The 22,213-nt window shown below is 35.8% G+C and overlaps 1 protein-coding gene across 1 annotated transcript in view; it reads right to left on the bottom strand.

The window, feature by feature from the left end:
- The window catches only part of ATP9B (ATPase phospholipid transporting 9B (putative)), a 172,921-nt gene that overhangs the window by 88,489 nt on the left and 62,219 nt on the right, over window positions 1-22,213 (bottom strand). The window contains exons 8-9 of the mRNA XM_050915840.1: window positions 13,509-13,603; window positions 4,361-4,441 (exon numbers count right to left, since the gene is read on the bottom strand). Of these exons, the coding sequence (XP_050771797.1) occupies window positions 4,361-4,441; window positions 13,509-13,603 (176 nt within the window). The remainder of the gene's footprint in view (window positions 1-4,360; window positions 4,442-13,508; window positions 13,604-22,213) is intronic.

The raw sequence follows: 22,213 nt of genomic DNA, 5'->3' as shown, positions 1-22,213 counted from the left end.
GACTCAGGAAGTTCCCACATCACGAGTTGTTAAGAGACAGACGAATCTCCTGAGGAGGCATTACCATCTCCTTACTCTAGTCTTATTCTCTTTCCCAGCAGTCTGCTTCTGGCTATTGTCAGAAATAGGATACTAACCTAGGAAAATCTTTTTTTCTGCCTTAGTTTATTCTTCAGTTAGCAGATTTTAAGACAGTGAATTATGAAACTCTTCCATACTACAAGAAGAAATCGAAAGCCCTGCAGTGATTATGGAGAACTGACAACACAGCCAGGAAAAAGTCACTTGTCCAATGTCTACCTGCTACAAGACTTAGTGAAATGCCTCCTTTTAGGTCATTCAAAGTAGGAAAACATCTGATGAGCTATCTCTCTTTCCACTCACGCTTGCCCATCAGCAGAATGGTTTGGCCAATCAGTTAGTTTCTGCTTATTTCATTATGATCCTTTCATGTCTTTACGCCCTCATCTAACATTTCCACCTTTCTACAGTTCATTCAATTTACCAAATACCACACCTTCCATACCCAAATGGATGACGACTTAATCTTATTTTTCATTTGTCATAAGTTACTCAAATGAAAACGGGCTACAAGTTTAGCTGGTTCACATTATTTTTATTTCTATTTTTGGAGAGATGGTAGGGATAGAGGAAGCAGGGAAGGGACAAGGACTCCAATTCCTGAACAAGACCAGGTCTGTGGTAAGGAGAAATGGTTCTGCAAATTTTCTGACACTACTACAGCTAACAGAACAATACACGTTTTGGGGTAAATGAAATCCATCACTCACTCTAGTAGCAGAAATTTGACATACAAGGGCTTCTTTGTCCAGCTGATGAAGTTTCCACTTAAGGTCTGCTGTGTTGAATTTCATTTGGCAGCTGTATGTTTATTGGTCTTTAAATTCTGAGTTAAGTTCATTACTAGAATAGTGCAGTTTAGTATTGCATTCAAGCTTCATATTCAGGCTCAGTTTTTGAACAAACTTCATGTGCAGTATTGATCATAGAGGTTTAAATTGTCTACAGTTCCTATTCTAGGAAATTAGTCGGTAGCTCTTGCATGTGCAGTGAAAAAGGAACAGATGAGCAGTGAAATAAAAATCGAATATATCCTACTCTCAGTCTTGAATTCATAATACAGCTGACCAAGGATCATGACAAGTTTCAAGTAGCCATTTAAAATGTTTCACAGCTACAATTTATTAGAATTTTTTTCAGACAATGACAGAGGCCTTTGCCTCTGGAGGAGGAGTTGCAAAACATAATACCACAATACCAACATAAAATTAAGTCAGACTGAAGTGAACACAACCATTGCTTCAAAACAGCTAATTCTCTAACAGCAAATATGAAGCAAAAAAATGACTCAACATTCTCGCTACTAAAATACAAGACTTTTCCAAGAAAACATCTGTATAATTAGCTCCAGGCCAGAGATTCTACTCATAACTGAATACACAATTTTCAGTGCTCACATCTCGATATGTATTTTTCCAAAGTATCAACAGCTACATGCAACAGGTTTTGCATCAAGGTAGGTTTTTTTTACACATCTGACAAGGTTCTATATTGGAAAAAATGATACCAAATAGTTCTGTACCATAGGAAAAAAAGTTTATTACAGTAGATGAACTAAACTCAAAGGAATCAGTTCTCTGAGATTTCTACTGGAATAAAATAAGGTTTAGATACATTCCCAAAGTAAATGAAGAGACTGAGGTGATAGCACAGAGCTGCCATATAGGAGAGATTCAAGGGAAAGATTCTTAAGGGAATGGTGCAAAAAGAACCCAAATTTAAATAAAAAACAGCCAAGATCAAAAGCAGAAGAGAGAATTTCCATTATTCTGCACAGAAGCTGTAAGCAAAAGGTAAATAATACTGGTCATGCCAGTACACACCAATGTAATGCTCTAGAGTACTCTTTGGGCTCCAACTGGTAAAAGCTGGGTTAAGAAGTATGGCTACCTTTTATTCTCTTTCTACAGACATGTGTTTTTCTCATGCTTTTTCAGAATTGATGAAATACCTTCCTCATTTATCAAACCTACATAGGAGCATCAGACAGAAGAGAAACTCTAATAGTTACATCTGTGTAAATCCCTGTTCTGTGCATCACTATTTCAAAATAAGCTCAGCCAAGACATGGATGATGCCGTGAGAACAAATAAAACAATCTCACACATTTTCACAGAACACCTATTTAGGTCATCTACTGTTTCTTGGTGGGATGTCCAGAAGAGGGGAGAGGAGGAGAGGAATTAACTTATGTCATTATTTAAGGGCCAGACATGATCCTTCCCGCACACCCATGCAAGGACACACACTCACTTTCATGCACTGACTGCATATAACGCACCAAAATCCATGGAAGACAACAGAAAGTGACTTCACGTGAAGCTGGCAGACATCAACAGAGTACAGCAGAGCTTTAACTCCTCCTGACGTGGTTATGCAGGTGTACTGCAAAAGGCATCTTCTGTCAGCTATCAGGTTTGCTGTGGATATATTTCTCACATAGAAGTACTGAAGAGAAGTTGTTCCCTCATAAAAACTCCAGAGCTGTGCACCTAAGTTTCTGTTTTGTTTTATGGTCATGCACTTTTTGAAATTATCTAAGTTTGTCTTCTACATTGTTAGTACTCTGTCTTCATAATGGGGAAAAAAAAGAAAAGAAAAATCAATGTGCTATTACCCTGTCAACCTACCCTTGCAAGAATTCTTTGAACATCAATGCTTAAGTAGGAAAAATGTATGCATTAGCATCACTAAGCACACTAATTTTTTTTACTTTAGCATAAACTAGAAATTAGATACAAAAGCTGATTTAGTGTAAGAAGCAAGGGCTCGCAGCAGAAGTAGAAAGATAAATCAGTAAATGAGTGTCCTAAAACAACATTTCACTATGCAGAAGGTGCACCGTTAACAACAACAACAAAAAAAATCTTCTAGGAAATATCTACAGTGTGATCCACTGTGAACCAAATCTGAGGGCACTGCCCTCAGATGCATGCACACACAAGTTCAGTTTAAACTGCCCTTCCTACTGAAGCAGTCAAAACAACACATATGTAAACCTGAAAGCACAAAATGCATCAGGGTTATTTACACATATCAGGGATGCTTGAATCATACAGCTCTTATTACATGTACAAACAGAACCCACAACAGGGAGCAACTGTTTAGTGATGATTTCCCAATGTCTCAATTACACATACCAGAGTTGTTAAAAAGGCTCTGAGGAGTTCAATTTATATTTAGAAAAGTATACACTTAGTCACTGGGACAGGAATAACATGAATTTTACCGCGTTAATAGAAGTTTCATTTGGACAATTGGTCAATACAAGATTTAAGTAAACATTGTTGCTTACAGCTTTAGAAGGTGTGGGCAAATGACATTTACTTTGTAGGCAGCATGAACTATATAACTGGTATAAATTGGTCTTTGAGAGCCAACAACTGCAATATCTCATTCATCAGTGTACTTAGAATTGTGAACTGGAATTCCAATTACTGAACAAAATCTATTACCAATTTGAGTCACTTGGGTAAAAAACCCTTCTCTCTACCTCCATAGTAGTTAATTCTCTCAAATTATTTTAGAAACAAACTATCAAGAGGAGTGAGTCTACTAACACTGCGTTTGGCTAAAATGAACAAAACAATCACTGTATCTGCAAATATAATGCTACAAATCTGTGAAGTGATTAAAAAAAATTTACTACCTATTAGGACATCCTGCTTTAAAGAGTTAACTTTAGCAGGCCACCTTTTGAAAATAACAGAAAAAAGTCACAGAAATTATTGCACTGTTATTATCATATTTGGTTTTGAATATAATTATAACTGGAAAAAAGATTTAATAAAGCCCCCATAAGTTTATTTTACTTTTTGAGATAACTGAACTTTGGAAGTATCAGCTTTCCTTTGAACAGAAATGCTGTTAAACAAGGCACATTTTTATTGCACCTAAACTAGCAGTTGCATTGTCTCAGGCTACTGAATATATTCAACTTGCCACTTTTTTGACATATATGAACAATACATTAGATGCCTGGAGACAAACAATATCTATTACTATACAAATGGTTTCATATACAAAGATTATAGTGATGTCAACAAATATCCAATTCTTGGATTCTACTTTTTTCAGATATTCTTTTTGTATTAGCTTTCTGCAATACGTATTTACCAGGATATTTTTTATATGAAGTATTGCCACGGTAGGAACATGGAAAAAAATACTGCTGTAAAGCTAAGGACAGACCTGATGCAACTTTGATAGCAAGTATAGGTTTCACTTACATTGAGAAATGAGAGAGAGAAGTAGAACTGTATTTACATACACTACTTACCCGTGTGAAGGTACCCTCAAAACTGTGAATATCCAGCTGTGGCTTCTGAGCATAAACATAAGCATTGATTGAAAAGAGATCCTGTAAAACAGATTAATGTACTTACTATTATTTAAACTTAATCACGTATTTTGAAGAACCTCTTAGTGGTAAAGATTCCAGTTTATGACCCCCACCACCTCACTCCAAGTTAAGTTCATGAAATTTTTACCCAACTGAGAAACATGCTGTTTTTTCAGTACATCTTGCTAGAAAGGAACCAGATCCAAGATGGTATTCTAAATGCGTTGATAGTTCAAACACTAAACTGTTTTACATTTATAACATGAGTTAGAAATTTTATCTATTTTCTCTTAGCAGCCCCATTTTAATTTATAATAGTATAATCTTAAAGTATTTTCCATATATTTGTTCTTTTAAAAATAAAGTGGTTTTTTGTTTTGTTTTTAAATGAAACTGGAAACAAAATACTTTTCCAGCAAGGACAAAGCCAACTGAATACAAGAGGAAACACTGAAATTGAGTCAAGTTCTCTTAACTGCTCAAGCACATCTGCAGTCAACCCATGAGAAAACCCCATCAGCTTCAAGAAAGCCTGGATAGATACATCAACAGGATTACTCAAATACTTAAAGTTAGGGATACGCTAAAGTACTCTGATAAAATTGGGTCTAATATACATGGTACTACTACTCATGACAGCAAACAACCCATGAACATCCTACCCTAAAACTAGGAAGAATAAGACTCTTTATACAGACTTAGGCTGTGCAAATAGATGGCGGTATGGTATAAACAGGGGAAGAAAAAAACAAAATCTGGTGATTGTTAGATCTTAAGAGCTGTCCCTAGAGGCCCAAGGAGGATCACTTCAAAATTCTGAAACAATTATTTCATCAGGTAATTGTTCTGAAACATCCACCTCCCACAGAAAGAATACTGCAGACTAATTGTTAAAAACCTGATACAAAGGGGTTTCTTCTCATGACAAAAGCAAACCTTTTGGTGCTTTTTAGATGGTCAGGACCAACAGCAGCTAAGAGATTTCAACATGAGTAGACCACTCGTGCATGGATCCACAATTCAATTTCTACTCTGGAGAGGACCAGATGCTTGATACCAAATCCCAGGCAAAGAATCATAACCTCTGATGAAATGCAAGAGTGTCTACTCTTCTCGCCGTATGTGGCGCCTAACTATTTGGGTTATCTCCATCCTTTATTATTGGATGGATCTTGCAGAAGGCTAATCAGACACCATCTCTGGGGAGCAGATTACATGGCTACAATACCCTGTTCATGTTAGCTAGAATGTGCTATCTTCGAAAGTGGAATTAATTTTACAGCCTCTTTCATGGACATATAACCACACCTTGGCTGAAATGTAGCTATTTTTAAAAGCATGCCATCATTTTTTGTTCATCATTTTGAATATAAGAAAAAATAACTACCTTTGACTATTACATAACTTGAACATTACAAGAGTTAACTGAAGGCGCAATTGTCCACCTGTGTTAATGTCTTCAAATCTGACACATTTGTATCCTTTTTTTCTCCGATAAAATGGCTACAGATATTTGAATATCATTATTTTTTCACTTTTCCAGATCAAAATGAATGTTTTTTTAAAATCTGTTGTACATTTATCAAACACGTTTGACTTTAGTTTAAAAATGTATAGCTCTATAAATAATGAATTTGTATTTCTATTTATATTCTGCAGACAAGAAATCTCTCCCTTCATACCTTGCAAAAACACACAGGCTTTGTATTTCATATGCTTTTTAAAACATAAATCAAATCTGAACATTAACTCTCACAAATTATCTTTATCTTAAACCATTAGCCATTTATTGTAGTCTTTCACACGAAGTTCATTCATTGCATCCTTGTTCCTCCAACCTACTTTCATCAGGTTCACGAGAAATAATTCATATGAAACTAATACACATGTGGTGTCCTATATCTTCATCATTCACTTCTTTCCAATCTGTTATCACTTACAATTTAGCTAATCCAGGCTATTATGTGCTTTATTATGCAAAGAAAAATAAAGAGTCTCTCAGTAGTGTATAGCACAGCAGAAAACTAATACCACACACATACCCACGTACACAATAAAAACTGCTAGTGAAATGCGTCAACCAAGAACTACTCTCTTTTCAAAGAATGCTTTAGTGGGAAGCAACAGTAGAATAAAAGGAAGCAGAAATATCCACCTTTTTAACTATATTGGCATTTGTACAGTAATATATTTTCCTGGTTTCTAATCTTTCTATTTTCTTCTACTGTGATATTCTCCTTTGTTACGATTTAAACATAAAAATTTCTGCCACATCCCTTTGGTGTCTTTTTTTTTTTTTATGTTTTAGTTCTTCTTTTGTATTTCTGATTTAACACCTAAACTTTCATGTTTTCCTTTTTTTCTTTTTTGAATTTCAACTCAAACTCACTTATCTTTCTGAGAAACTGAGATCTGCACGTTCCCTACACACTTGTGGCATTACTCTGGAATGCCACAAACTAGAACCGGCAGAGTATTCCAAAAGTGCATGTTTTTTCCTAAAACCAAAAAAACTAAGAAAAACCTACGGTCTGAGAGAAATCCGGGGTGGCAGTTCATTGGCATTTCATTCATGAGTAGTAGAAAGGAAAGACATACAAGCATATTACACATGCTCAGTAGCTTTCTGAAGTATTTTTTCATTATTAGGGTAAAGAGGGATAAGGACTTTTTCTCTGTAGCCCAATGCTCTGTACTCCAAATGGACATCATTCTCAGGCCAATAAAATACAGTAGACGAAGTTTTATAATACAAGGGAAAGAAAGAGAAATCCAAAGAATGATACAGTTACAGAAGACAGATTATATATGAACCGCATTCAACAATAAAGATTACTATAAGAGTACAAAGAAGTTCCTTCACCTAGTGCTGCTTTCCCAGTAGTAGAAGCTGTGTGTTTCTCATCTCAGTATCTTGAGAAGTCGCAATGGTGAATTTAACAGGGAGACATCAAGATTTGTACACAACACCACATCTAAATATAACTTCTGCTCACGGAGCAAGAAAAATTTACCTGGTTAGGTTATGTCATTGCTTCCCCCTATACAAAAGCAGGGAGAAGGGAAATTACCTGAAACAAAGGATTTCATTATATTTAAAAAAATAAACCAACTACTTTTTATTAATGATTTAACTAATGAAGGACTTGGTCTTTGTGAAATTCAGCTTCAGTAAAGACTTATTTTCATACTATAAGTATTGAACTGCTGGTTCACTGAAGCCAAATAGTTCTACTGATATGTTCAATGGAAACAGTATTCTAAATCTAAAATTACATTGCTTTTAGGAGACAGTGAGGGCAAATGACCTCAGTTATTTTCTTACTCAAGGAAAAAAAAACCCTTGGGTAGGGGGATTGTAACAGTTCTAGATTAAATAAACTATATGAAAGACTTGAATCTCAAGCAATAAAAATTAAGTTATTTTTATACAACAGTAGATGTGATTTTTTAAAAAACCTGATATGCATTTAATTCTCTCATACTTGAAAATAATAATTCAGAAGAATGCATTTCATCCTTCTGCACTGAAAGTCAGGAAACAATTTGATGATGGTACAATAATGAAAATGTTCTCTTTTGCATTTCACAATTTAAAATTCACCATGAAGTTATCAATAACATAGAAAAATCTCCTCTAGTAGGTCAAGGGCAACATTTGTTCACCTTACTTAAAGATCATTAAAATACATTCTTAATCATAACATGTAGTTCATTACAAATAAAATTGCCTTTGGTTCAATAAAACTAATTAAATGTAAATGGTATTGTTTACTGCTGTATGGATCTTCTGATATAAATCAGCAAGCCACCATTTATTGAAAATTACAGTGACCTCATTGCTGTTAATAAATTTAGTTGATCACACAAGCTAGAGAAGAATGCCTCAGAACACATGTATCGCCAGAACTGCCCCACCTATGAAACTGCAAGAAACCTAATCTAGGTGTTACAATATTTGCTGCTTAGCCGTCAAATGACTTGCTGAAATTTTAGTTCTCTGATCACATTAAGTGCTTTAGAAAGACAACAAAATCTGTACTGATCATCTTGGTGGTGTCATTTGTTCTTTAAGAAAAGCTCTGAAGGTCTGCAGGTTTGTTTATTCTGGGTGTCACAGTGGGTAGGGTTACAGCGCTGCTCTGTTGACACGACTGACAGCTCATGCCAACACAAGATACACACTGCCTTTACAACAGATAACTAAAGAAATCAAAATGAGTGACAATTATGGAGAGTACATTGTCAAACACATGATCAAATTGTTTATAGTCTATTTTATGCTCAACTTGCACACATTCTCTTAAATTATTAAAACCATGTTTTAATATGTAAATATGAACTCTAAGCCTCAGCTTTGAAAACGCGCTGCAAGCACACGGAGAAGACACTGTAACAGGTGTTGCTTTACGCGTGGAGAGTCCCTGGAAGCCAGGAAAAACACTACTGCAATGAACAACTGCTACTTCAGCCAGAAAGTTAACTGAAACGATTCGATCCGTTACAGGAAAACCCCAGAACATCAGCCCAGAGACAGCAAGGGCAAAACGCCGGACCCCAGAGATTGCGTCCCACAACCCCCTGCACCCCCCTGTCTGAACAGGTTGTCTTTGTGAACGGACGCCCTGCAGCCAACTGCTGGTTTATCATGAACACGTATAAAGTTAACCTCGGAAACCTAACCCATTTTTGTAGCCACCCATACAAATATGAGCCTTCAATCCAGTTTAAAGGCAGTACTGAATGAAAACACAAGCTTCATGTCTTTGAAAAGGACAAGACTAATAGAACTTTGAGTTCTCCACGTAATTCTTTGTAGGCACAGAATGCACCATGCCCTACCTATTTTCTTTACCGTGTCTTTCAACTAATCCAAAATTAGTTTTGTGCATTATCACAAAGCAACCTGTGCCGCGCCTCCTCGCCTGGACGGGACTCGCCCTCAACTGGCAGCGAGGGCGGGGCGGGGCGGAGGGCGGGGCCCCGCGTGCCGCCTTCCCGCCGCTGTGCCGGCGGCCGCCCAGCAGGTGGCAACCACGACGTACGGCAGGGCAGGGCCGCTCCCCTGGCGTAGGGCGCGCACAGCCTTCCCGGGTCCACGGGTGACCGCTACGTGTACAATAAAACGGGCACATCAGAAGAATTTTAGTAACATACTACCTATGGGAGTGGCAATGGTGTTTGCTAGTGTTCCACGGAATGGATAGAAACCGGCATTTATCAGGTATAAGCGATCTGGTATTTGGGAAGGTTCATTTTCCAAAATTCCTTAAAGCAAAACAGTTTTCATTAATGGCTTGAGTTAAAAAAGCTAAAGCAAAACATTTAGATAGGTGTTCCCTGAAGTGCCTTATTTTCACCATGTCAATTATTTGGGAGGCAAAGACGATGCACTGCCCACCTTGTGCAGCAGACAATGCAAATAAAATGAAACGTCCCAGCAGCTTCTTTTAGAAGAAGGAAGGATCACTGCCCAATTTTCCTAACATTTTGTAGAGGAAAGGAAACCAAAGTTGATCCCAGACCGGACCAAAAAGCTCAGTCTTTTGCCAGACTGCTTCAAACCCCAACGAGTTTCTGCAAAAGTAGTTTTAAGCCTATCAAAAAGCATATGCCGCTACTACACACTGTACAGATTAGCGAGATAATTGCTGTAAAATAGTGGTTTTTCAAGTTAGGAACAGAAACAAAACATAGGGTTGTTTTACAAAGCAACAGACATTTTCAAGTTAGTATCTGGAAAACAACTTGCCTGATTTTTCAGTTTTATTAAGATAAGTTTTCAGCAACAGAGGATACTGTAGAAGCCTAGGGCGAGAAAAAGTCTACTTGAAATGGATTTCTCAAATGATCCTTACTTTTAACCAAGTTCCTTCAAATGTTTTCCACTGTGTGTACAAGAGAGCTTGAATACTGTTTGTTGAGAAAACCTCAACGACATATTTTAAGCATCCCTTTTTAGATAAGTTGGGTGTAAAGTTTCAAAGGGTGCCAAACACTATCCCTACATGTTTAAAGTATGTATCCTATTTTTACTCTTTTTTCCAAACCCATTATTTTTACTGTAACTATAAAGAAATAATTCTGCCTACTGCATTTTAATTTAACTTTAAAAAAAGAAGAATACGTGTAGGGCCTACATACAGATACAGCTTATGACTCTATTAGAAATGACAAAGATTAGGCTTAGAATAAAATAATTCCATAAAGCTATTTTTTGTTAGTTTAAAATTCACAGCTTGCTTAGAGCTTCATACTAATCTTCTGAAGTTGTCCATCCACAGAGTTTCTTTAGATGGCTGATACTCTTGCATATTATTGCCATCCCAGTAAAGGTAAAAGTGTCTTTGCAGAAATTAAAGAAATACCAATGTGCTTTCCACAGGAATGGAAACAGCCTTCTGGGATGCGCGCCAAGTATTATCTTCTGTGAAGGATGTGGGGATCCCCTAAGAATCGTTTACATTTGGGTGCGTTAGGCTACCATTTCCCCAAAATAATTCAGACAGATGGGGCTTAAGAGTGAAGCAGATATATGACCTGACCACTGCAAACAGCCTAAGACCAGCTGGGAAGCAGCCATTTAAAATGATCTCATTAAAGAACCACCAAGTGTCAATGGTTTGACCAAACCACACAGTATGGAAATTGGGAGACAGTTTAGTTTAGTTGGCAGAAGTATTATACCCAGTGTCAGTTACTTCAGGATGACATGTCAGCTTAATGCAGACAAAGTCTTGGCTAGCGTGGTTAACCACCAATAACTGCGTGATAAGAGAAAGTGCAGAGGCACATCCACTGCTTGGTGGCTTCCATTTGCTGCTGGTAGCCAGGGAAGGTTTGTTAAGTGTATGTAGCTCCTTGATTAACTGCACCTGATGATGCAACTCAGGTTGTCACCTACAGCTCAAGAAGAGAATATAAAAATCTTGCAAGAAGCACAGATCAGTTGGAGGTGGGTTAATAGCAACTAAGGAAGAAATGGTTACTATAATGTACAGTTGACTCTTGTATACTGTTTCCAAGACGCATGAATAATTTCTTGGTGATACCTTGCCTTTCCCTCCCCTACATGCCCAAAACAACCACCACCTGAAGCAAACCTTCACTTCTGCAGGAAGCTGAGGCTGCATGTCCTACCATTCAAATGCAGACTCCCCAACTTCAACCATTTCTGATTTATTTTCCACTGTAAACAACTACAATAAAACATTTACTTCTTTCAAATCAAATGCACAGGTTTAACCATAATTTTATACTGTCACCATAGATGCTTAATAACTTATTTGTCAAGTCTATTGATAACAGGTTTGGTTTTTTTTTTTTTAAACAAAGAACATAATATAAAAGTTACAGTACAACAATTCGCTGCTCTAACAGGTCAATTTCTTTCTAGCAAGGAGGGAAAACTTCAGACATAGATTTGTTGGGTTTTTTCAAAAAAAAAAAAAAGATGAAAGATCATGTAAATTTTTTTATTTTCTTTTCCAAAGGAGAGTGTAGAGAAACCTTTGCATTGTAATTTACTCCAGATTTCAGACTCAGAACACCAAAGCTCAGAACACTGAAATTTCCAAGCTCAGAACACCGAAATTATAACCAGCAAACAGAACTCAAAGAGGCAGTGCTCTGCACAGAGTTGTATTTGCTGAGTGCAGTCAGTGATGCTTCCAAAACAAAAGAGAAATAAAAAAATAATAGCCAAGTTGGACACAGTTGTAATTATCTGAAAAACACTATTTAATAAAAAAAAAAATCAAAGCAAGATAGAAAATTGACTGGATTTGAGTCAAATGCATGCATCTGTCTCAAATGTGTACATGGGTTTTTTTTAATGAGAAAATAAGACAGGCCAGTGATTAAATGGTAAAAACCTACAGGAGAAGCATTATTACAAATACTGAATCCAGCTGCAGGTTACAGAATACTTGTTAATGTCTGTTCTTGCACCAGAACTCCCGACTTGGAGCCTGACTTGGCATCTCTGTCTGGCATGACCAACCTCCAGTTCCATCCCTTGTTCCCAATCCTCTAAATTCAAACCTAGCTATTTTTTCCTCCTCCTGTCACATGTGAAGCCAGTAGCCAGAGCACTATGAACACATGAAAAGATCTCTCCCTTTTGCTAATTTCAGTGTGGCAGCAACTCTGTAATTCTGGAAGAATAACTGCAGAAGTCCTGCTAAGATCTGGCAGATATTCTAACACTTTTTCTATTGACATGGCATATAAACAGCCCTCTTAAGGTATGTTTGCCTTTAATAAAACACCTAAAGGATTTAGTGTCAAAACACCAGAAATTCTGTACAGGTAAATTTCCACAAGCTTGTAACTTGAGTATGTTTTCAGAGGAAGTCTCTTAATACCAAGCCAACTCTCCTGTAAAACAGCAAGCTTCCCCAGTACAAGGGACACAATTCAGCTTCTCATTAAGAGACTTTTATACAATTCTACATACATTTTTGTAGATACATGTCTATTTTGAATGTATACATATATACACACACATACATGTGTCCTTTTTCTCGATTTTAATAGTTACCCGTGACATGACACATATATGCACTCAAAAAATACACACATTCAGGCAACTCACAGAGAGCCCTCCTTGCAAGAACTCGCACATTGCACCTAGTCAGACCAGAAAGCATCTTGACAACAAAAAGCACTTTACCTTCCAAGAGCAGACTGCTGCTTCCCAAGCTGACAAGTTAGTGATTAAAGCAACAGTTCCTGAGGCAAGAATGACTTGCATTTGCAGTATAACACTTGGTCGAAAACACTACAACTGTGATATGGTTCTGGGGAGTATGGATCTCAGTGGGGACCACAATGAGAACCACTAAGTTGAAAGATAAAAACCCAATTCTGTCTCAGTTTCTTTTCAATGTAAAAGCAAGAATATTTGCATAACCAACTTCTCATTCAGCATTCAGTGGAATATCTATCTCCTATTTATTGCAAAAACTAAGACTGTGGTAACAGGTATTTTCCAATACTTAGAATAATTGTAACAGTCTTTTACATAAGAGATATATATGCATACATGGAAGATATCTTAAAAGCAAACAGATAAAACGCTTACCCCCAAAGCTGGCAATCTTTGTGTGCAACTGACAGCAACCTTCAGTTTCCAGTCTGTTTCTCCATCAAGCTGGTCAGTTCGAATGAAACACGAACCTTGAAGTTGTAAAGAGACATCAAACTATTTTTTTGATCTCAAAAATTCAGTTCGGGTTAAAAAATTTAGAAGAGTGAAAACAAAGCAATTTACAACCATTTTTAAATAAATGTGCTACACAAAAACATTCATATTTTGGAATGTCTGTGTGTTTTCTTTCAGGAATGCTCCACATCTCACTCGATAGTACAATTTTTCTGATAAAATTAACAACGTGCCTGTTTATGAATGGGGCGGGGGGGAAATCAGATTTCTTAATAGTTTCTAGGCAAGTTTCCAAATGTTACCAGCAAGAGATACAACTTCACTGGCTGAAGTTGAAACAGGTTTAATTTTTTTTCTTTTTAGAATTGTGTCACTTGTACAATGCCAACACAATAGAATAATGAACTGATGCCTGTGATTTTTGTGTCTCTGCTGGTATGACATCACAAACTTCCACTGCTTATTGTCTCCTGGCTTCTCTGAAAAAAATTTTTTAAAATAAATCCTTAACATGGATACCATTCAAAACAATATGGGTCCCAATGTATTATACTTAAAAGAAATCATTTTGAATCATCTGTAATTGTCAAGGATCCAAGGCTAAAGAAACCTGTCAACACGTGCAGAGTACTTAAGATAGAAGGGAAGCTCAAGATACAGACTGATACATACTGAAGAGAATCAGTATGTTTTACAGACAGAAGACTAGTATTCAAGAAACAGAACATTGAGACCAGTGCAGACCTTCTCCCTGCCCCAATAACTAGTTTGATGGATATCATCAACTCTGGAGTATTACATCGGTTACTAATGTAAGATTCAAAAGACTGCACACGAACATTGCAAATCTATTAAACATACATACAATTAACTACAATTTCCATCTAGTTTGAAGCCTTCAAAAAAGGTGGTAAAATTTTAGCAATACTCTTCACAACTGCTACACTAAGGAAACTTTAAATATTTCTGAAGTAATAATCACAACTTCCATTATGCTACAGCCTAACAACTGTATACGCTATTGTTACTGTGTGCTATGGGTGTGAAATAAAAATAGATTTTTCTAGTTATTTGTAAATTTTAAACAATGTGTATAGACATACATGCATATATACCCATAATTCCTTCTCTATTTTAACCAATCCAATAAAAACTAACAAAGTAGTTTCATCCCTAGAAGTGATATGGTAGCAATTAAACTGAAGGAAACTGGCAAAGGAATTTATCCAAGTTTGAGTCTTCTTACACAGACAAGACGACAATGTGCTTCAAGCTTTGAATCTAATAGGCAATACATCAAGAAAGAGTACCTACCAGTGAACACAAAATTAAGAGAGATTCTTTTATAGGACACATGGACCCTGATGTTAAGTAATATCTAACAGAACCCAATGTTTTATTCATCAAGGCCTGTAAATTAAGCAATTCAATGAGCTAACGGTCTGAAAGGACATGCTTAAGAGAGAAGCCACCTGAAATTATATCTGACTAGAAGGTAGCATTTTTGCACAACAGTCTTGAAAGAAGCTTACAAGCCTTCATGTAACAGCCGTATTTATATTAAGTGCATAGTAAGTAAACAAATCTTTAAATGTTAATATAAACAGCTCTTAGAACACATTATCACAACTAAATTTCACCCAAAGCTCAGAGCTGCAAGCTGCAAAGCTGTATCTAAAGTTCTTGAAAAGCTGACTTTAAATTCTTGACAGGATTCTTTATGGATTGTCTTCTAAAAATAAAATACTATAAAGCACTTTTTGAAGAGTCCAGTGACATACATTGCATTATAATTAAGGGTGAGGTACCTAGGAACACCTAGAAATACCACGGTTTCACCGCACTTTCTATCCATGGCATAGATGAGCCTACTTTCCATCATACTTTTCCTGTACAAGACATTTCATGGTTCTCTTTACCTTTCCTGTCAATGGTTGCTCTCTTCCATCAATTTCATTTAGAATTATACTATAGATCAATGCAGTTCAAGACCAGTGTGGCTCCTGTGAATGGTTGACTGCACATATATTCATTTAATAGAGCTCACACTATGACATGTATTGGCCAGCTGCATTTCCTCTCCACTTCAGCAGTTAATTTCATCAATAACTTATCTCATAGCCCGTTTCCCTTTTATCCAGAAAAAGGGACTGCTTTCTGCCAAGTCAGCTTTCAATAGTGATCACAACAGCAAAACTGAAACAATACAATCCTCTACTTCAAATACTGCAGCAGATTTGACTAAGTAATTTTAATTATACTATGAGATACTGCTTTTAAACCTGGCTTAACTAAGCTATAAACATGGGAAATTAAACATGTAATTAGAAACAATGTATAAAAACAACTCTTCACCCCTACCAAGCCCTTGGACCTGTAAAAAAATAAATATTCTCCACTGTGTATTGCATAGAAGTCACATGTACTTTACCTTTGGAAGGTATTTGAGTCAGCAGTACATAAAACTCCTAAAAATCAAAGTCTGCTGAAAAAATAGCTATTGTAACTGCTCCATTTTGAAATGCTTGGAAGCACTGCCCCCTCCCTCCATTCACAAAATTAAAAAAAAAATTCAACAAAATAAATGTAGTAAAAAATTGTGTTACGTACTTTAACAGAATGCTTTAGGTCACTGTTAAAAATCTCTTACATTTCTAACCTGAATATGACTTGTCAGGAACAAAACATCTATACAAACATCAGGAATTGCTATTCCCTCTAAATTCAGTGGTAACTCTTGAACCTGACAATTATTTTACAGCACACAAAGAATCAAAAGTTTAAGTTCTGTGCTGCTTAAAGGAAAAGTCATGAAGTATTTTAAATATTTACCAAAGCATAGTTGTCTACAAAAAAAAAAAGAAAGAAATTCCACACTGAACATAAGAAATTTTCATAAGGCTACATATAAAGGAGAATGAATAAAATTAAACTTTTTATTTTATACAGTGAAAGCACTCAGATGCTCATTTCCCATAACAATACACAGTCATTCAAGATTAGTGGACAAAGTTGAACATTGTGAACGTCTGACATTTCTGTCTTTATAGTGAAAATTTTGGAATGATCTGAATTAGAATTTAAGGGTTGATTTACAGAAATTACACTGGGTTTCAAGAGTTTAATCATTTATCAAAAGTGGTGCAAACTTCACATGAGCACATTTAAACTAATTTAGAAGTATGTAATATTCATTTAGCCTAATCAGTTGAAGACAGGCATAAATCAATTTAGAGCACATCCATGCAAGGTGCTGCCCAAGTGCAACCAAACTGATTTTTAAAACCGTTTCAGTTGAAATCTGTGAAGCTTGCATGCTTAGGGAAGTCCTAGGACTACAATTCCATTTTTTGTGCTTTAGCAAAAGCCCAACTATTTGAGGCCTGTCCAGAATTTACTCTAAGATTGCTTTTCTGTGGAAAAGCAGCACCTGCAATACAAAGGACAAAAACCATTTTACGAACGTGAAGTAACTATGTAACTTCAAAATATCAGGATACATTGCTAATTATTAACAGACTTCTTGTTTATGGTTATTTGAGATACTATGGATAAAACACATCTTTTTTTAAAAGCTATTTTGTGTGTTAATAGAATATTGAACAAAAATAACATTTATTTCAGCAGCTTTTACAGTGTTTTGAAAGCGATACAAAAGCTCATCTATGAAGGCACTTATTTAGGGCCATGATATGCCTGGCCTAGATTTGTCAAACAACGTACTGTGCTCAATACAGAGTAAGGAAGAATCCTGCTTATTCAGTGTGAGCTGGACTTAAGGCTTTATTCAGAACATACATGCAGGACACGTACATGTCAAATGCTTCTGGGAATGGTTTACACTTACATGTGCATCATCTTTTGTGAACCTGCCTACCTCTAGAAATCCTAAAGAAAAAGGCCCTGGACAAAAATTTTCAAACTAAATATAGGCTGTGCTTGGAAAATGCTGGTTGTATTTTAGCCTTAAACTTTAAAAGAAAGTGAGAGAAAAAAAGAGAAAAAAAATCCCCCCCCAAACCAGAAAGGGAAGCTTCTTAATGAAGTAAAACCCAATTATATCATAAGCTTTCTCTTAATTAATACTATGCATCATCACCAGATAGCCAAATCTTGTATTTGTTATACTACTAAACTTGCTATTCATATTTTATGCATTAATTTCTTTATGTGTAGATATCTTTAATTTCCTGAAATTATAGTAATGTACATAAACTTGTGCTACCACCAAGCACTTAAATTTTATTTTTATATACACACTTCTCAGTATTAATTACAGTTTTTAATACAGGCTTCTGAAAACAAGCTACTACTTGGGATGTTACATATTTTCTTAAATGTATTCTAGCTTACAGGGTTTTTCAAGTAAGTCACTTGGAAGAGAAAAATTGTTGTGTATTAAATTATTTATTCCTATTTTATTTCATTTGGAGATCTTGTTGTTTCTGATAAGCAGAAAGATGGCTAATTTCTCCTTAAAACAATTAGCTTACTATTCAGCCTGTTTACCAAGTAGTTTCTAAAGAAAGTGTAGTTAACACAAGAAACCCAAAATAGCAGTACTGACAGACTAAGAGCAATCTACTTTGCAAAAGGAAAATAATATAAATTAGTCTCTATAAAATTGCATCACTTGATTTTCATGGAAGGCTATAATGAACAAAAAAAACCCCTTCAAATGATCTGAATTATACTGAGATTTAATATTTGCAATAACTGTGGAAAGAAAATCTCAACTACCCTCGAGAAGTTGGTTTAGTTTGCTGCAGAAACAAAACTGCGTGTCGTTTGTAGCATCTCCTGTGTATTACATACATTCCTGTGTATTACATACATTGTTCTTTCAGAGATGTTTTAGGCAAAGGCTCTTTAGTAGGAGACCGCAACAGAACTTTTCTTAGTAGCCTAATAGTGTCCTAAAATAATCAGACAGAAGCAGAATATCCTACCAGTTATGCAAGTATGACCTCATGTTCTTTGTTGGGCAATAACACTCTTGAATAATCCAAGACTGAATCATTGAATTCAAATACCTCAAAATGCATACATCAACTCATGGAAATTCCCTGCAAATCAGATTCTGAAAATGGCAAGGAAAAATTTAGGTACAGTGGCATCATGAAAAGACAGAGCTTCCTCCCTGCTTCCTTCTTGATCATGAAGTCTACCAGCTTTGTTTTTACAAAGAGAAGGTGGGAAAGTATGCTAATACTTAAAGCAGTTGCTTTCTAGGACTGACCAGGTTTCTTGACTAATAGCAACATGAGAAATTAAGATGGTTTTCTTGCCATAAGAAACTAAACTATCCCACTTGTCCTGTATCCAGAACTTAATTTTCATTTCCCCACTCCCAGTTCCCAGCCTGGAAGAAGGATCTGAGAAAGAAGCTCTAAGTCATGAGATGAGACATAAGAGAGAGGATTCTGAATTCAGGGGGAAAAAAACCTAAGGAATAACTTATTCTGACTAGCATTAAAAAATGACAAAGTGAATGACACATCATTATAAAAATACTTCCACAGTTCTGTCCTTCACTTTTTCTGCTCTTGCTTTGAGCAATCACTTACAGCAGATCTTGTCTTCAACTACACCTATTTAATCAGCATTTTACAAGTGAAATTATTTTTAAAAAGATTTCCATTTTTAGATTTCACAAGTACATTCAAAGCCCTTCCACAGAGCCTTAACAGTCAACCCACACACGGTATTTGTTACAAACGTCAGTATACACAGTAAAGAATAGTATATAAAAAGCCAATCAACACAATAGAAGTTCTGAAAACCATATTTAACTTTCTCTTGGAGAACATTAAAGTTAACAGTTTTCTGCTTGCAAATTTTTTGCCAAGTATCAGCAAGCTTAAAAAGAGACTTGCCAGTACGCACTAAAGAGAACTTACAGGTATAATTCAAATATGCCACAACACACATTTTAATGCTATACTATGCTGAAGATGCATCAGAGGGAAGCAACTATAATTTAGTTGTATATAGCAGATATGCAGGAATATGCGTACTTTACAAGCATATTAAAGACCAAGCACCCCAGTCTGGAAAAGGTATTGTTTGTCTGCATAAATGCAGGGTCGAATTCCACGCTCCATTACAGATATATCATCAAAAAACAACCGTAGAGTGTGCACCTACATTAGTCTTAAAAAAAATCATAAAATTAAATTACATTTGCTTTCTATAATATGTAACTGATAAGAATTCACGTCAGTTATTCTTAAACAGAGATAATGCTAAACCACCACTACACGTCTGGCTTCTTCTCAGTCAAATCTAAATAAATAAAATTATGTCTGCCTTCTCTCTGAAGAGCTGTATCCAATGAATTTTTTACAAATGAGAACAGCAGCTACAACTGATGCCTTTCAAGCCTCAGCAAAACTGAATTATTAAATCTGTCTGCCTATATCCTATTACAGCCTACTTATGAATACTTGATTTTATTTTGTATAATTGACAACAGTTGTCAGGAAAGGAAGGCTTTAACAGCAATCAAATTAAGATCAACTGGTATAAGTGTCACAGTGAAGAGCCCGCGTCAAGTGCTGATGAATTAATTGATGGGTCACTGGGAAACAGGGCACATGGAACTGTGGTGTCCTGAACAGCTATATATTGTCTGGTAATATTACCAGCCTTCCTGCTTTAATTCAAAAGCACTGAAAGAGATGGGTTACTGGAATATACCCAACAAAAGAAAAATGGACTTTGACTTCACACACCTAACACCAGATCATTTATGAACAACTTAATTTTTAAATCATTTATATTACTTAAGTGACTATGTGCATGAAAATTTTAAACTGATGACAAGATGAATAGCAGCACCAAGATGACACGTTGGAGTACAGAGTTTAATTTACCACTATAACAAGCAGCTTTCAATTATGATAGCTTCTAAGGAGGAAAAAACCCAAGAGACCTGAAACATCCCAAACATTTAAGCTACAACGCCATCACATAGGATGCAACTGAAAAATTTAGTGGCATTTATACAAGACTGATTAAATTAGTTTTAAAGCATTAATTTCTCTTAAGACCATGAAAGAACTGTGTGTACTTGAGATATTTGATCTGAATTAAGAAACCAATGAAGCAATTGATTAATTGGAATTTAAGCCATCAGTCACTGGATCCATCAACAGATTCATTTACATTCTAAACAATCAGCTGATGGTCTTATAGGATACCATGTATTAATACACAGTCAATATGATACCCCCAAACTCATCACAGTTCCTTATTGACAAGCACACAGAGGCTTTTAATCCAAGCTTGATCACACTGCATCTTTTTTGAATTGCTATATTGATTCAGTACGCTTTAGGAATTTTTATCTCTATTTTTATTAAAAACATTATGGAATTCTCTTATATGTAGGAAACAATGTTCCAAGTAAAAAGAAAGAAGCATCTACATTCATATTCACATTCTCAAATTTTAACTTACTGTTTTATATTACTTTAAGACATACAGATGAATACTCAAAAGCATTAATTTATCTTTTCCATTTAATAGGATTTGATGCACCACTTTGCTCCATTATTCTTCTGATGTATACTAGTAATCTCTTTTTGGAGAAACCCCAAAAAATACACAAAAAAGATAATGTGAATTATTTATGTCTTCAGTTTAATGACTAAATCAAAAACTCTGCCATACACAATGCTTAGACCACTGAAAAGGTTCTTGCTTTTCAGATCAAAAAAAGGTGAAGTAGGCCAGAATACCACTTTATAATGGTATGAAAATCAGTACTGTATTTGGCAGATGTCAGCTTTACCATTACATTTTATACAATCACCAGAATATTTTTCACTGACACTACTCCCTGATTGTGCATTTGCTTAGTCTGCTATGCTAGTTGTTCTTAGCATTTAGAACTGGAATAACCTATGGTGATCTGTACCATGAATGATCCAAACACATCACCTGATTAAAATCCAAGAATCTTGAGAATATTTTCAGCCTTGCTGATTCATTTGTAAACCAATTTTGCTCACATCTTCAAGATAGTAGTCATATTTACTACATATGTTAGTATTAGAAGCAAGTTTCTCAACAAGCCGTAGATGGTACATCTTCCTTCAAATGAATCAAGGATGAAAATATTTTCCAGAAGAAGTAATTGTAACACAGCAGGAGAAAAACCCTACCTAGTGTAACCTACTACAGCAAGCTAATTTCACTGAGATTACAGACTACTTTGACACAAAACATGCTGCACATCTGGAGAGGTAAAAGGGATGAAACTGAACCTCGTGCAACCAGAGAGGTTACAGTCTTTTAACGCAAAAGTGGCTCCACTGCAAACCATTTGAAGGCCCCACTAAAACAGGAAAATTGTCTAACACTGATACTATTCCGTAAGTGCTATTCCATAAACACCATCCATTTTGGTATCTTATCATTATTTGAGTCATTATTCTGGTTTAAGTACTCAGTTCAGCTGGCATTTTCCATTTATCTGTCCTTAACACACAGTGCTCATTTGGCCCTCACAGGAAAACATTCTGGTTTACAATTGGAAAGTTGGTTCTTATTTAAAATGTATTATGAGAATTATTCTAAGTGCAAGCACTGCACGTTTGCATAAAGATTCAATAGGATCC

This window comes from Gymnogyps californianus, chromosome 2 (assembly GCF_018139145.2).
Source record: "Gymnogyps californianus isolate 813 chromosome 2, ASM1813914v2, whole genome shotgun sequence".
Lineage (NCBI taxonomy): Eukaryota > Metazoa > Chordata > Aves > Accipitriformes > Cathartidae > Gymnogyps > Gymnogyps californianus.
Note: the sequence above shows the minus strand (reverse complement) of the source record. Positions and strands in the feature narration are given on the sequence as shown.